We start from the raw sequence: 15,770 nt of genomic DNA, 5'->3' as shown, positions 1-15,770 counted from the left end.
ATCAGACCACAACAGCTGTCAAGAGTTATTACTTTCATTTATCATGGCATGATAAATTTGGATTGAGTAGAACTGAATGCCATCAGTTTATATAATTATAATACCAGTCTTTATTTGCTTTTACATGCTCTAATTATGATGTCTATTTGTCCAGAAGCTCCAATTTATGTCTAACAAGCTTCATGCCAGGCAAGAGAGCTATGCTGATCTGCATATCTTTCTCAAGTGGGCAACAAGTACATCATTTTTCATCTAAAACTTGGACTTTGGATACAGGTGCTCTTATCCAGAGTAAAAGGGAAGTTTTTACAGTTTTTTATATGAGTTTGTCAGTGAAAATATGTCTTGTATTTTCCCTATGAGGCAGCAAAAATAAAGTCAACAATATTACATTTGCTCACGACAACCAGAAGAGTAATTGTGATGGAAAAACCCAGTCAATGTTGACTTCCCTACTTCTTGGAAAGCAAAGTCATATATGCATCACTTGCATGACTTAGTAACAATGTATTTTTTAGCATCAACAGTATTATATGCCACTTTCAGAATTAGGTATCAAATTCAACACCCAAATTGTTTTGTTTCTAGTATATTGCTATTAAGTACTTCCCTACCTGAAAAAGGAAACAAAGAACCTCCCCAATTTTAGTAAGATAGAGTAGTAACTATTCAGAAAAGGTATGTTTTGTTTCAAGCTATTAAAATATACACCTAGATAGCAAATGTTAGATAATAATTCTCAATGTGGTCTTCTTGGATTAAAAATTCAATTAGTATATTTGTAGTAAAACACATTCCGGGTCCAATATATTTATATGCACAGCTCCAGGACATATAAGGATCCCAGTTATGGAATGAATAACTTATGGGAATAAAAGATACAGCACAGGGAATAGAGTCAATGGTATTGTAATAGCATCGTATGGTGACAGACGATAGCTACACTTGTGGTGAGCACAGCATAATATATTGAGTTGATGAATTACTATGCTGTATACATGAAACTAATGTAATAGCATGTGTCAACTATCCTCAAGAAAAGCATGAAGTAGAATATGTATCAATAATTATTTAAGCAACATAGTAAATTAAATTTATAATTTACATAACAAGAAGTTTTCCTATAAGGATATCAATCAGGGTCTATTATATAATATATGAACATTTTCCCCTCAGTCTACTTGACATTTAAAATTCTGTGAGCTATAATATGGTATAACAGGGCACAGTGTGCTACTTAAGTTGTAGTGTGACACTTTATTTTAATTAGCCTGTAGCTAAATTGGATAAAGTTACATGTATCTGTGTCCCTTTACTTGGACAGATGTCTAAAAATTTGAGGTTTCAATATTGTCATCAACCACTTTCCTCTCCATGTTAACATTGGTAAATCCTTGTTACTTGCTCAGATATAGAAGTATTTGTTTTTTTAACAAACTTAACAAACATATTGAATACTAAAGAAAAATAAGAGCCCTACTGGGCAGTTTATTCAGTTCAGTCTCATTTTTTCCCTTACAGAAAATTTGGAGATGTGTGCCCTTTGTGGCATGTATACCTTGTCATCAATTAATATTTATTGGCATTTCCTGTGCCCAGGGTACATCACAAAGTTACTGTGAACTTTATTAAGAAACACAGAATCTAGAGAAAATACTCAGTTGAATATTAGGATAAGCAAGAGAAGAAAATAGAGACTGTAGACATTCAATTAGGTTCCCATATTTCATCAACCCCAGGCATTTACCTAAATGGACTAGATTTATTCGAAACCCTCCAAATGCGGCTAATTCTGAAAAAAGAGAGGTCACTTGTATGCAATGAGTAAAGAGTGAGAGAAAGAGGTAAGAGGGGAAAGGAAGAAGTAATTCTGATTTCAAAGGAAACTGACTTTTCCTTCAAAAGCACTATGTTACAAAGATGTATCATTTTATTAATCTTATCAAAGATTAAAAAGTTATTATACTCATTAGAACTCTACACACTAAAAACTGTTAGAACTAATAAATGAATTCAGTAAAGTTGCAGGATACAAAGTCAATACACAGAAATTTATTGCATTTATGTACACTAATTATTAACTATCAGAAGGGGAAATTAAGAACACAATCCCATTTACAATTGTATCAAAAAGAATAAAATACCTAGGAATAAATTTAACCAAGCAGGTGAAATACCTATATATTGAAAAATGTAAGACATTAATGAAATAAATTGAAGAGGACAAAAATAAATAAATAGATAAACCAAAAGGTATTCCATGCTCATGGATTAGAAGAATTAATATTATTAAAATCTGCAAACTACCCAAAACAATACACAGATTTAATGCAACCCCTATCAAAATTCCAAAGGCATTTTCCTAAAAGAGAAATAGAACAAACAATCCTAAAATTTGTATGGAAACACAGAAGACTACAAATAGCCAAAGGCATCTTGATAAAGAAGGACAAAGCTGGAGGCATCATGCTCCCTGATTTCAAACTATATTACAGAGTTATAGTAATTAAAAAGTATGTATTGGCATAAAAGCAGACAAACAGATCAATGGAAAAGAATAGAGAGGCTTGAAATGACCTCACACATATATTGTCAATTAATTTATGAAAAAAGAGCCAAGAATATGCAATGGGAAAAAGCCTCTTTAATAAATGGTGGTGGGAAAACTGGACAGTCACAAGCTAAAGAATGAAATTGGACTACTATCTTACACCATACACAAACATTAACTCTGAATGGATTAACAAATTGAAAGTAAGACTTGAAACCATAAAAGTTCTAAAGGAAAACATAGGCCATAGCTCCCTGACATTGGTTTTGACATGGAATTTTTGGATCTGACTTCAAAAGCAAAAGAAACAAAGGCAAAAATATAAAAGTGGGATAACATCAAACTTAAAAGCTTCTGCATGACAAAGGAAGCCACCAACAAAATAAAAAGGCCACCTAATGAATCAGAGAAAATAATTACAGATCGTGTATCTGTAATTCAGAATGTACAAATAACTCAAACAACTTAATAATAACAACAAAAACACCCCCAATCTGATTTTTTAAATGGACAGAAAATCTGAATAGACATATTTCAAAGAAGGCATACAAATGGCCAACAGGAACATAAAAGGATGCTAAATGTTATTAAGCATCAGGGAAATGCAAATCAAAACCACCCTGAGATATCACCTCACACCTGTCAGAATGGCTATCATCAAAAAGACAACAATTAATAAATGTTGGAGAGGATATAGAAAAAAGGAAACCTGTGTGTTGTTGGTGGGAACATAAATTGGTGCAACCACTGTGGAAAATAGCATGGCAGTCCCTCAAAAAATTAAAAAGAGAACTACCATATGATCCAGCAATTCTACTTCTGGGTATTTATTTGAAGATAATAAAAACACTAATTTGCAAAGATATATATATATCCCTATGTTCATTACAGCATTGTTTTCAATAGTCAAGATATGGAAACAACCCCAGTGTCCATCAGTGGATGAATGGGTAAAGAACATGTGGGGTGTGTGTGTGTGTGTGTGTGTGTGTGTGTGTGTGTACAGATATACATATAGATACAGATAGAGATATAGATATCTACAATGGGATACTACTCAGCTATAAAAAAGATTGAAATCTTGCAATTTGTGACAACCTGGATGGATCTTGAGGGTATTAAGCTAAGTGAAATAAATCAGACAGAGAAAAAGAAATACTATATATTCTCTCGGACATGTAGAATCTAAGAAAAAAATGAAATGAAAAACAAGTTCATAGATTCAGAGAATAGACTGGTGGTTACAAGAGGTAGGGGATGACAGAGTGGGAGAAATGGATGAACTTTTTTTTTTTTTTAGTTTAAGAAAGTTGAATTTAAACATTTTTAAAATTTATTATAGCCATTATATACTTCTGGTGAGAGTTTATACAACTTCTTTGGTAAGAATTCTGAAAATACAGCAAGAAAGCTTGATAAAATTATTTGTTTTTACCTAGTATTTTTCCTTTTAGGAATTGACCTGTTGAAATAATTATAAAGTCAAGGGAAAATGTATAAGTAAAGATCACTGCATCATTATTTATGATGATGAAATTTGGAAAAAAACAAATTTCCAGCAATATATATGAACTCATAGGACACTCACATGGATATCATGTAGCCATTAAATGGATATTTTCCAAGAACTTTTAATAGCAGATTATTTCCTGTAATTATCCAAAATTTCTACCATTAACCTGTACAATCATTTTTTAAGCAGAAAACCAAAATCTAAATACAGTGATACCTAGGCCTAGATGAGTAATTAAAGATAATTTTCAGTTAATTTTAAGTTGTAAAGTATAATGTATCTCACTAGGTCAACAGTAGGATGGATTTCTACTCTTTGAAAGTCTGTTAATGGTGAATATAACATCCTTTGTTCTGGAAGTTTCTGAAAATGGGTTCCTGGCCATAACAAGAAGGCCACATCGCTGACTGACACCCTCAGGGCTCAAGCTCAGCAAGATTACAGTGTCTGTCTTTTGATTCCCTTGACTACTGCAGCCTGAAATGACTAAGTCAGGCTCACCTCCTGAATTGACCTTCAGAATTGTACAGCATGATTTCTGGGATTTTACCCAAGAAAGTGCTGTCCAGATATTTGCTCATGTCTTCAAGTTACTTAAAAAAGACAAAGTTATTTTTTTCACATTGTTAAGTAACACGTTGATGCCACTTAAAATGGAAATGCTAGGCTGTAACCACATTAAAATTGATAAAAATTCAAACCCACCAATTTACATATTTTATATGAATTGAGTTACTATTTTATTTTCTGTCCTTGGTACTTTGCTTTTTTGTGCCTTTTCCTTTCTACACTGGAATAGTTTAAATGATTGCTATTAATCTTTCCAGTTTTGAGAAGATGAAGGAGCTAGAGGAAAAAGAAGTCACAAGGGATGTGGAAAGGGATAAGAGGCATGGCCAGCAAATGGCAGACAAAGGAGAATATAATGATAAGACCAATTCATGCATTTCATGATTTTATCTATGACATTCTTAATGAGTTTTATATATTTACAGACAAACTGGAGAACTGATGGATTTACAGTTACCAAGGTCAGATGGATGTGTGTATAACTTCGCAGGCTGTTCAAACTCAGCTTTGTGTAATTACTGGTCATTGTTCTTATACTGTAGCTCATGTGCTAGTTTTATTATCCTCTGATGTCAATCTTTAATTTAGGACAAAGCTGAGTCAGACACCTGAGCTCTTGTCCAATGAAACGCTCTTGGGAGATTCTCACTTTCTCATAAGAGTAGGTACCACTTAGAGGCTTTCCATCACTGGTCCTGGCCACCCTCCTGACTCCCACCCCACAAAACTTCATTCAGTCCCCCTTTCTTAGGATGCAACACATTTGACCCTGTTGAATTTGATAGCTTTTCAAGTCTGGAAAGGCAAAACTTAATTCCCAGGAGGTGCAAAATCAAAGTACATATTGTAGAAAACAAACATATTTTAGGCATCTGGAGTCTTTTTGTTTGGTCCTTAACATTATTTTGTATTTTCACTTACCCTTTGTGATCAGCTGTTCACCTACTCCAATACTATTGCAGTAACAACACTAATAGGGTAGTTTTTTCAAATCAACTATTGCTCCAAAAATTCAAGGATTAAGGTTAAATTTCTCTATCTAGTAAATGATTTATCCTATACACTGAGAATCAGAATCAGGAAATAATGAAACAAAAGTTGTTTAAAAGAATCCAAATCCCAGATTGCTGTCTCTAGTTTACTTGGCATTTAAAGAGAACTCATGTTTCTTTTGGTGGTGGTAATAAAGGAGTTATAGTACTTCTCAGAGCATTTTGCTAACACACATGCTCATCTTTGTTCAAATGAATCACAGGTGAAACCTCCAATTTGCATAAGAAATTTTCAAATTTTCAAATCGGTTTGATTACTCTTTATAATTTCCGTTCAAGAAAAAGTAATTTTTTTTAAAAAGAAAGCTTTACTAATTATTCCATTTTGTACAACACTTTAGTAGAATGTAGAGAACAATAGATAATATAAGAAAACCCAATGGGCAACCATCAATCATAGTATTCTTTTAATTATGTTGTCAAGTAAAGAGACACAATTAATTTCATTTTCACTATGTTCATTACTGATAACTGGTACCATAAACCACTTCTTCTTTCCTATGATATATATATATATATATATATATATTTGTATAACTCCTTAGAAATATGTTTTCCTAGGAATTATTAGAAGGTGTGTATGACTATGGTCACTTAGAATTTACATTTCAAAATTTCCTCAGAAAATAGCAATAAAATCTAATGTACTTTAATATACCATAACATGAGTAAAGAGCATGATGTGATTTTAATATATCTCTTTGTTTCATATACAGCATTGTTTTAATGATGCTTGTGGTCTTCTATCCCAAAATAATGACGATTAGAATACTACTTGCACGTATATGGCATCAATTCAAAGGCTTGGGTTTATCATCAAAGAAACATATTGATACCCTGACTTGTATAAATCTTGCATATGTTCATGCCTTAAAGTTAGTAAATATTTCCAATGCTAGAAATCTGCTGACTATAATAATTTCATAGGTTCTAAGACCATATCTTTTTGCACTATAAATTTGAATATGCTACTACTAAAGATGATCACATCTGTAATCATCATTTTGAAGATGATTTACAATTTTAATTCAAATTCTCACTCCCAAAACAATAATAACATCAGTAGCTTAAGGGATGGGCTATTAATTCCTTTTTAGTTGTATAAAGTATTTCTACTGTCAAATGGTGAGTGTGGGAAAGAATTCCTTAACAAACATGAATATATGGTTAAAATTATACTTAAAATTATACTGAATATAGGTATACCACATTTGGAAATTCCAGACTGAATTCTAAGATAACTATGTCAGAATTCTGATTTGTAGACAACTGGATATTTTTACCAAAGTGATTTTGTCCATATTCTTATGTCCCAAACCTGTTAGCTCTTTAACCAAAAGCCACTTGCTCACATTTTATTAAAAATAAAATAGCACAATGTCCTTTACATTCGATTAGATAAAAATGATTTTTAACTGTAATGATGATGACACTTATCTTAATGAATCTGTACCTTTTTTCCCAATTTTCAAAAATTGTGTTTTGATGTACTAATGATATAAGTCAAAGAGTTCCACATTGCCTGTTGTAAAACCAAATCAAGCCTTATAAAATGACAATATAACACCACCAATAAGACCTTCAGCCAATCTCATTTCTGAACAACCACATGAAAAACAGATGAGTCTTTATACTCATGTGCCCAGCTTGGTCCTAATGCATGCACCGTGAGGCATGGAATGGGCCATGTTTTCTGGGATTTTCTAATTTTGCTCCCTTTAAATACACACAGGTTTGGCTTAGAGGATGACGTCGGGTTACAATCTAGGCTTATTAACTGTCAGAATGTATTGAGAAAAGGGTATTAACCAGAATTACTCACCCAGCTGAGTCTCCTGAATTGTCAGTTTACTTTCCATAGGATACAAAAGCTTGGGTGGCTTATCAGTCAGAGGGGCTGAAAAACAAAAATAACAATACAGACTTCTAGTTATGCTGCATGAGCTGAATGATAGAACAGTTTATTTTCCCAGATATTTGTCATTCTCAGAGTAGTGTGTCGAAGCATTCTACCAAGTAATGACTTACATATCGCACGTAGTACCTTCAGGCGAGCTGAAAAGCTATAAGATTGTACACGAGTCAAATATAACACTTCCAAATTGACAGTCACATGAGACCGTTGAAGTCAGAATCAGGACCGGCCAGTCCTTAAGAACATACGACTGTGCTTCATCAAATATTTTCAATTTGCACCTTGTTTTCCATTTTAAAGGGTACCCTACATTTTCTCTGTGTTAATGAAACCTAAACATGATATCTGTACTGTGCGTTTCAATGATTTGGGGGACATAATGTTGTCTTAGTCTCCTTAATCCCTTTCCAAGTTTCCATAGGCTGGATCACACTGCCTCAAAACCCCTAACTTAATAATTAGGTTAAATATTTCTTACACACATAATCACTAAATGGGACAGCAGTGTGGCATTCAATTAATACAAGCGCAAGCTGCACACTCAAACATGCACACAAGTATTCACCAAGTTAATACTTTAAATGATACTGACCATTTACTCAAAACCCCTTATCACTGCCATCCACTACATTTTGTAGCATTTATTGCTAATTTGCATGAAATACTTCCTTTGATTTTTCAGCTTCCACAAATTTCTGCTCTGGGCTCCCATCAATTTATCAGTTATCAGCCTACAGATCTAAGACTTCACTATAATGCCCCTTGAAGATGAGTTTCCCATTGCAGACTTCATTCCTAGCTAAACGAGACTGTCTGGACTTTAGACAAATAGGCAGTTCTCCTTCATTAAGCCTCCCTCCCCACCCTCTCTGATTGAATCTCCCAGGTCCCTTGAAACCTGTCACGGCAACTTCCACGCTGTAACAAGGACAGAAATGATCAAATAAGGGTTGCTGAACTAAATGTTTTCATTTTGAGGGCTTTATTCCTTCCTTGCTAGGAGGCCATGCCAGTTTGGGTGATAACTGGGAGGCTGATCTACATAGCAGTGCCAGGACTTGGCCGCATGTCCTCATTGCCAGAGGATTCAACAATTCAATCTGCCTAGGCAGCTCACCTTCATCTCTCTTTAACAGAAAACATAGTCTGTGCAAATGAATCATGCACCCCCAATGCAGAAAAACAGGGACGAGTTTTAAGAGTTCTGGTTTTGGACACCAACCTCACATAGGATCAATAGCTTTCATTTGCAACTAATTGAATGCATTATTCATTTATCTTCGTTAGATTTAGCACAGGGATGGGAATGAAGGGGAAAGGAAAGTTGGGGTAATGGGGTGAGATAAATCACTGCGAAATTCTTCTTGAAGATTTGACATCTCTGATTAACGTTACTCTTATTTCTTGCCTACAGGGAGAGTAACAGATTTTTATTCTCCTACCAGCTAAATAAGTAGATTATTCTTTAAATGTTGGCAAAATAGTTCACCATTAATAGGTCAAAAAGCCACATTTCCTAGGCTCATATTCTCATATCATTTCAGTGAACTTCAAAAGCAACTATGGTATCAAAATAACCAGTAATATTCAGTAAATTAACTCAATTTATAAAATTTCATGATTATGTAGTTACAAGTAGACAACTCAACAGTTTGTTACAGAAAGCAGCTGAGAGAAATGTTCTCTGTTCAAACACATCCCACACTGATTTCTAGTAGGAGAACAAAACTGTAGAGAAAGATAATAAAATGCAAATGTAGCATATTATTTTAGGAATGTAAAATGGCTTTGTGGTTCTCCACCTCAACCCACCACCCACCCTGTGGCAAATGTTATATCTTTGAGACCTTTCGTATTACTCTCTATGTGATGATTCCGTATGCAGAGGAATCAAAGAATGTTGAAGCCAGAGAAAATTATATGCTTATTAAGTCCTTTGATTTTTAAATTGTGTTCCCTAAAGCCCTGTGATTTCCATAGTGCCCCTCTGGGCAGGTGAAGTGAAGATGGAGATAAAGGGTGGTCCACGTGGCTTGACTTGTACCACCCACCTCTCTCTGGACAAAAGGAGCTCTGCTTTTATTCATCATATATCAGTATTTCACCTAAGATTCTTTCCAAAAAAAATTCAATTCAACTCAACTGATATATATGGAACATTATAATGTGCTAGGCATTGTGACAGGGGTTGGGGATATCTCTGGTTTCTGCCCTTACACTTTATAATAATCAGAAGTTAAAAAAAATAATTAAAAATCAGGGCTGATTCAACTTCCTTGTTTTAGAGATGCAGGATCTGAGGTGCAAAAAGAACAATTGGCTTGCCAAAGGTAACAGAACAAACTGAAGCTAGAGCCTTTGCTAGAACTTTGTCTCCCAATTCTTTGTTACCTGCTCCTTGAAAATTCTGTCAAGCAAATACTATATAGCTTTGGGCAGGTTTCCCCTCAAGGTGCGAGCAATCTGTTAGGAGAGCAAAAACGTGCAACTAAGTAACCCTAACCTATAGCAGAGCACTCTCATTGTGCAGTCTGTCATGTGTATCATGTTTTTTTTGTATCATTTTTTTAGAAATTATTTTTATTTTATTTATTTGAGAGAGTGCAAGAGAGAGAGCAAATGAGCAAGAGAGTGACTGAGTGAGCGAACGAGTGAGCAGAGCTAGTGAGAGAGAACACGAGTGGGGAAGGGCAGAGGGAGCGGGAGAAGCAGACCCCCGCCCCCCGGCTGAGCAGGGAACCCGACTCAGGGCTCAATCCCAGGACCCTGAGATCATGATCTGAGCCGAAGGTAGACGCTTAACTGACTGAGCCACCCAGGTGCCCCTGTCACGTTTTGATATTATGCTCTGACACTATTTATCAGTTAGACGTGCTTCTAGTATGATTCACCTATCTTTGCTAAAAGTGAATGGAAACTTCCAGGGAGTACAAGAGCTGAACTATAGATCTGACACAATGGCAAAATGACTGTGAAAAGAAGTGACTGTTAGAGCAAAGATGTTAGCTCAGCTCCACAGTCATTTGAGGGGGACCAATTTTGCTGCTACAAATAAAGGACATATGCTCAATTATCCATTATTTGGGTGTTTTTGACACTTTACGGTGAATATTAGTTGAATCTAATCGACAGAAGAAAGAACTGGCAAGCATATGCAGGAATGTTAATATTCAAACAAAATGAACACACACACAAACACAAAACCTTCTTTATCTTCTTCATGGGCAAAGGTGGGACTGCAAGGAAATTCAAACAAATTGCTCACAATAAAAAAACCCCGAACTAATTAGCATCAGACCATGACTAGACCAACTGACATTTTATTGTCAAGAAAAAAACTTGCTAGGGCGCCTGAGTGGCTCAGCCGTTAAGCGTCTGCCTTTGGCTCAGGTCATGATCCTAGGGTCCTGGGATCGAGCCCTGCCTCGGGCTCCCTGCTTGGCGGGAAGCCAGCTTCTCCCTCTCACACTCCCCCTGCTTGTGTTCCCTCTCTCGCTGTCTCTCTCTGTCAAATAAATAAATAAAATCTTAAAAAAAAAAGAAAGAAAGAAAAAGAACAACTTGCCTTTTGGGACAGTCTCTTTCCTTCTCTTTCTCCTCTCTCTCTCTCTCTCTCTCTCTCTCTCTCTCACACACACACACACACACACACACACACACACACGCATGCACAAAGACACACTCACTAAACTGAAATCATTGAAAAACTAAAGAAAGTCTGACAGTAGTGACATGAAGCACAGGTTGATTTTAAATTCTAATCATACTTTATCTACCTCAAACCCCCCCCACAACAATTACAGTAGAAAAGTTTTTCTGCTAATTATGCATTACAATATTTCTATGCATCCACCACCAGAAGTATATTCAGGCTCTCGATTTATTCTACAGAATGCCCTACTGACAAAAGTAAAGCTGATACAGTTATTTAAAATAAAAACACACCTGTCTTACAGGTCTGTTCCAATTATTAAGATGCTCCAATTGACAAAAGTGTTCTGAAGAGTAGAAGGGGAATTTTAAGGACATTTGTTTTGCTTACCAGCTGCCAGTTAGAGAAACATCTAGAATTCAGCATATATGAAGCTTTGTATAGGATTGATTCTTTATCTATGTTAAGGTTCTCTACTTAATCATGAAAGGACACAGTCTCTCCCTTTTTCCCCCATTCCATGTACATTTGGGTTATCAAACACTGAAAAATAGGATCTTGACTTCCAAAAACAAAAGTAACAACAAACCAGGGGCATGAGGCCAGTATTCTTGAATGTTTCTAATGTTCTTACAGTGGAGAGAAATGTTAAGATATTTAGGATGAGCATACATTTTTCTGTTGGCCAACCATTCAACTAAAATTTAATTTTACTCCTTCAAATATTAATCCCTCAAATACTACTGAGAATACTCAATACTTCTTGGATTCCTATAATCATCCTAGGACAAAATTTGTACTTTCAAAATCATAGACAATTTTCAAAAGGTATTTTAATTGGTGGCTTCACTGTTTTGTTTCTTAGAAGCATTATGGTGGAGTAAGAAAAATAATACAGTTAGCTTTCAGGGAGATATGGGTCTAATAATTCCTGACTCTGCCTTGTTGATTTGGAAAGTTGGAGAAGTTATTTAAACTCTCTGAATCTCAGTCTACTTATACATAGAATGTGACATAAATAATTTTCCTTTATGGCTTGGTGTGAAGATTAAATAGGATAACAGATTAAGTGCCTGAATATAGCAGATGGAAAATAAATCTGCTCTAATAATACCCATCAAAGACTCGGACAATAGCATTTGACACTCTATATAGCCTAATAAGAAAAATATCATTCTTTGTAAAATAATGAACTGGATGCCTAGCTAAGGGTTCAAAAGGCATTGAGATCCTGAATTTAAGAATTATTAATATTTCCTATATTAGTTTCCCTAACAGGAGAACTGATCTGTCTTTAAGAACACAATTCAACAAAACCATTTTGAAGACTTTTAGATATGCAAACAATGTACTGAGATTGCAAAAAAACTCAAAGGTGAACAAAACACAGCTTTAACCCTCATAGAACTTACAACCTAGATAAATAATTATACTATAACTCTATTACTCAATTTCAAGAGCATGTATGAAGTACTTATCAATAGTAAGACTACATTAGAAAGAGATCAATGACATAAAATCATATACGTGTGAGATGAGACCATATATATGATGTACTGTGCTGAGTGCTACATTCACACATTAATTCTTTTTGACCCCACTTAAATCTACCGACTGAATCTGGTCACAAAACAATATTCACAGATTTATAGGGCTGATGACAAAACATGTTTTGTGGCAGTCCCACCAACATGCCCCATTTTATAATGATTTTTGTTTGTTTTGCTGTCTGCATATATATATATATTTTAACTTACAAGAGTTGACAAACAGCTGCCTATTTCCCTAGCCAGTCAAGATAATGTGGATTAACCATATAACTTCAATGACAGATTGGGATTTTAGTTCTGCTTTCTCTGGCCTGGAATTTTTTTTAAAAGATTTTATTTATTTATTTAGTCAGTCAGTCAGTCAGTCAGTGAATGAGGGGAGAGGCAGAGGGAGAGGGAGAGAAAGAGAATCTCAAGCAGACTCCACCCTGAGTATGGAACCTGACACAGGGCTCCATCTCACGACTCTGAGATCATGACCTAAGCTGAAATCAAGATTTCAGCTTATAATGCAAATAAAACAGACTGAGCCACACAGGCATCCCTGGCCTGGCATATTTTAACATTAGTTTCTAACAGTGGGGCATAGAGCTTGTGAGAGCTATGGCAAGTAGACATAATCCCATGTTCCTTGGGGGAAAGAAATGAGTGGACAGGAGAAAACATCAGCCATTTGGGAGAAAAGGGGTACTTTCTTTTTCATTTATCTCTAATGCACTGGGGCTGGCAAAATTTCTCCTTTCTGTTGGAAACAATTATGGTGGCTTACAACAGTCATGGAGCCTCAGAAGCTTCAAAGCGAGAGGAGTGGCAAAGCAACTGAGCAGAAAACTGCAGGGAGAGCAGTTTATGAGCAGACTAACACTATGTACAAGATAACCTTGATCTAAGAGTCATATCAAAGTAACAGAGCAAATACTTTCAAGGATGTAACTCTATCAAAATGCATGTATTCAGGAAAATCAAGAAATTCATTTGACTGGCTTTGATACTTAATATTTTATTCATATGGTTCGATCAATGTCGCTTATAATGCAAATAAAACAAATATGTTCAATCATTCATTCAACAAATATTTTTAAAACCTCTCCTCTTTGCCAGACACTTTCCTAGTTACTAGAGGATATAACAGTGAATCAGATGGACAAAACTCCTTGCTTTCAAGGAGCTTGCATTCCAGAGAGGGAGATGGAAAATATACACGTAAATGAATACGTGCATAATATAATATCAGGTGGTTATAAGTATTATAAAAAAATACAGCAGCTGAGGAGAAAGAGACTAACATAGGTGCTATTTTAGAGAGGAATGTAAGGGAAGTTTGCAATGAAGATCGTTTGAAACAGATTTGTGTGAAGGGAGGAAATCAGCCATGAAACGTCTTAAAGATATAACATAATTCCACAGGGGGGTGGTGGGTTGAGGAAGGTTGTGGCAGGCAGAGGGAAGAGCAACTGCAAAGGCCCTGAGATGGGACCGTGCCTGTCGTGTGTGAGGGATAACAACAGATCATTACAGCCATGTTGACATATGGAAAGAGTGGCAATGAGGTCAGGGATAGCCATGGGCCAGGCAGGGCCTTGTAGAACATGGAAAAGACGGGTTTTATTCTAAACATAGTGAGAATGGTCTGAAGAATTTTGGAGAGAGTCCATTCTTATTTTTATTTATATGTTACATATTTATATGCCAGAAGTATCACTGTGGCAGCTTGGTGTTCAAGTCCGAGAGAATGGTGTAGTGTGAATGCGGTAAGGCAGAGTGGAGGCAGGCAAACCAGTAAGAATGGCATTGAAGCAGTCCACAGACAGGTGATGCAACATTGGTTTTGGTGGTGGAAATGGTAGGATTTTTTCTTTTCAGTATCTATTTGGTAGGTAGAACGAACCAAATTTACTGATGGTCTTGATGTGGAATCCAGGGATCCCCGGTTACGGGCTTGAGCAAATACGTGAATGGTAATGCTATTTAAAGATATGGGGATCAGTTTCATGGGGGTAATAGGAATCAAGAGACAAGTTTTTATAAATCAATTCAGTCACCTCCCTTTACACACAGAGGCTAGAAAACTTTACTATTGATTGTCCATTTATTTATATTTTGAAAAATTAAGCCGCTGACTGATAACTCATCTTCTCTTTCTGCCCCCCCCAAGACTGAGGAGATGGTCTAAAAAAGTTTCATACTTCAGGTGAATGCCATATTAGCTTATCATGAGATAAACTCTGGCTAATCTCTATCCCCTTTTGCTTTAACATCATGCATAATATAAAAAAATGTATGGCCCCTAATTTTTTAAAAAGATTTTATTTATTTATTTGACAAAGAGAGAGACAGCCAGTGAGACAGGGAACACAAGCAGGGGGAGTAGGAGAGGAAGGAGCAGGCTCCCAGCAGAGGAGCCCGACGTGGGGCTCGATCCCGGAACGCCAGGATCAAGCCCTGAGCCGAAGGCAGATGCTTAATGACTGAGCCACCCAGGTGCCCCCCAAATTTGTTTTTGATTAATAGAAGCAGAGCCATGTTAGCCAAGATATTAAAAACAGTTCTCCAGTACTCCCTAGGTGCAATGATATGTGGAACATATTTAATTGGCAAATTTAATATTATCACATTTAATTTAGTTTTTCTTATTTAATATTCTTTAAATATATAGTACTATTATAAAATAGTATTATAAAGTACTATTCTAAAATAGTAGTGATGGAATTTATGTTTAATCGCTTTTCCAATCTCAACATAAACCTCCCAGGTAACACAAACAACGAAGAGATTATATTCATTGAATAATTGTTTTTAAAATAGAATCATTCAAGAATATCATAGAAAAAGTTAATTAACATGGAGCTAATATTAGGGCTCAGATTCTTTATTCATTTGCCACCTTCTGCAATGGTCTCGTAAGCCCCAGCTTACAGCGTGAGCAACACTGCTTGCCAAACCCAGACTCATGCAGACCTCAGATCT

At 35.6% G+C, this 15,770-nt stretch overlaps 1 protein-coding gene across 1 annotated transcript in view; it reads right to left on the bottom strand.

The window, feature by feature from the left end:
* Positions 1 to 15,770, bottom strand: part of IL1RAPL1 (interleukin 1 receptor accessory protein like 1) — a 646,715-nt gene that overhangs the window by 285,951 nt on the left and 344,994 nt on the right. The window contains exon 6 of the mRNA XM_048213783.2: positions 7,509 to 7,583. Within this exon, the coding sequence (XP_048069740.1) occupies positions 7,509 to 7,583 (75 nt within the window). The remainder of the gene's footprint in view (positions 1 to 7,508; positions 7,584 to 15,770) is intronic.

The sequence above is a fragment of the Ursus arctos genome, chromosome X, assembly GCF_023065955.2.
Source record: "Ursus arctos isolate Adak ecotype North America chromosome X, UrsArc2.0, whole genome shotgun sequence".
In the NCBI taxonomy this organism is placed as follows: Eukaryota; Metazoa; Chordata; class Mammalia; order Carnivora; family Ursidae; genus Ursus; species Ursus arctos.
This window is presented reverse-complemented; position numbering and strand designations above follow the sequence as displayed.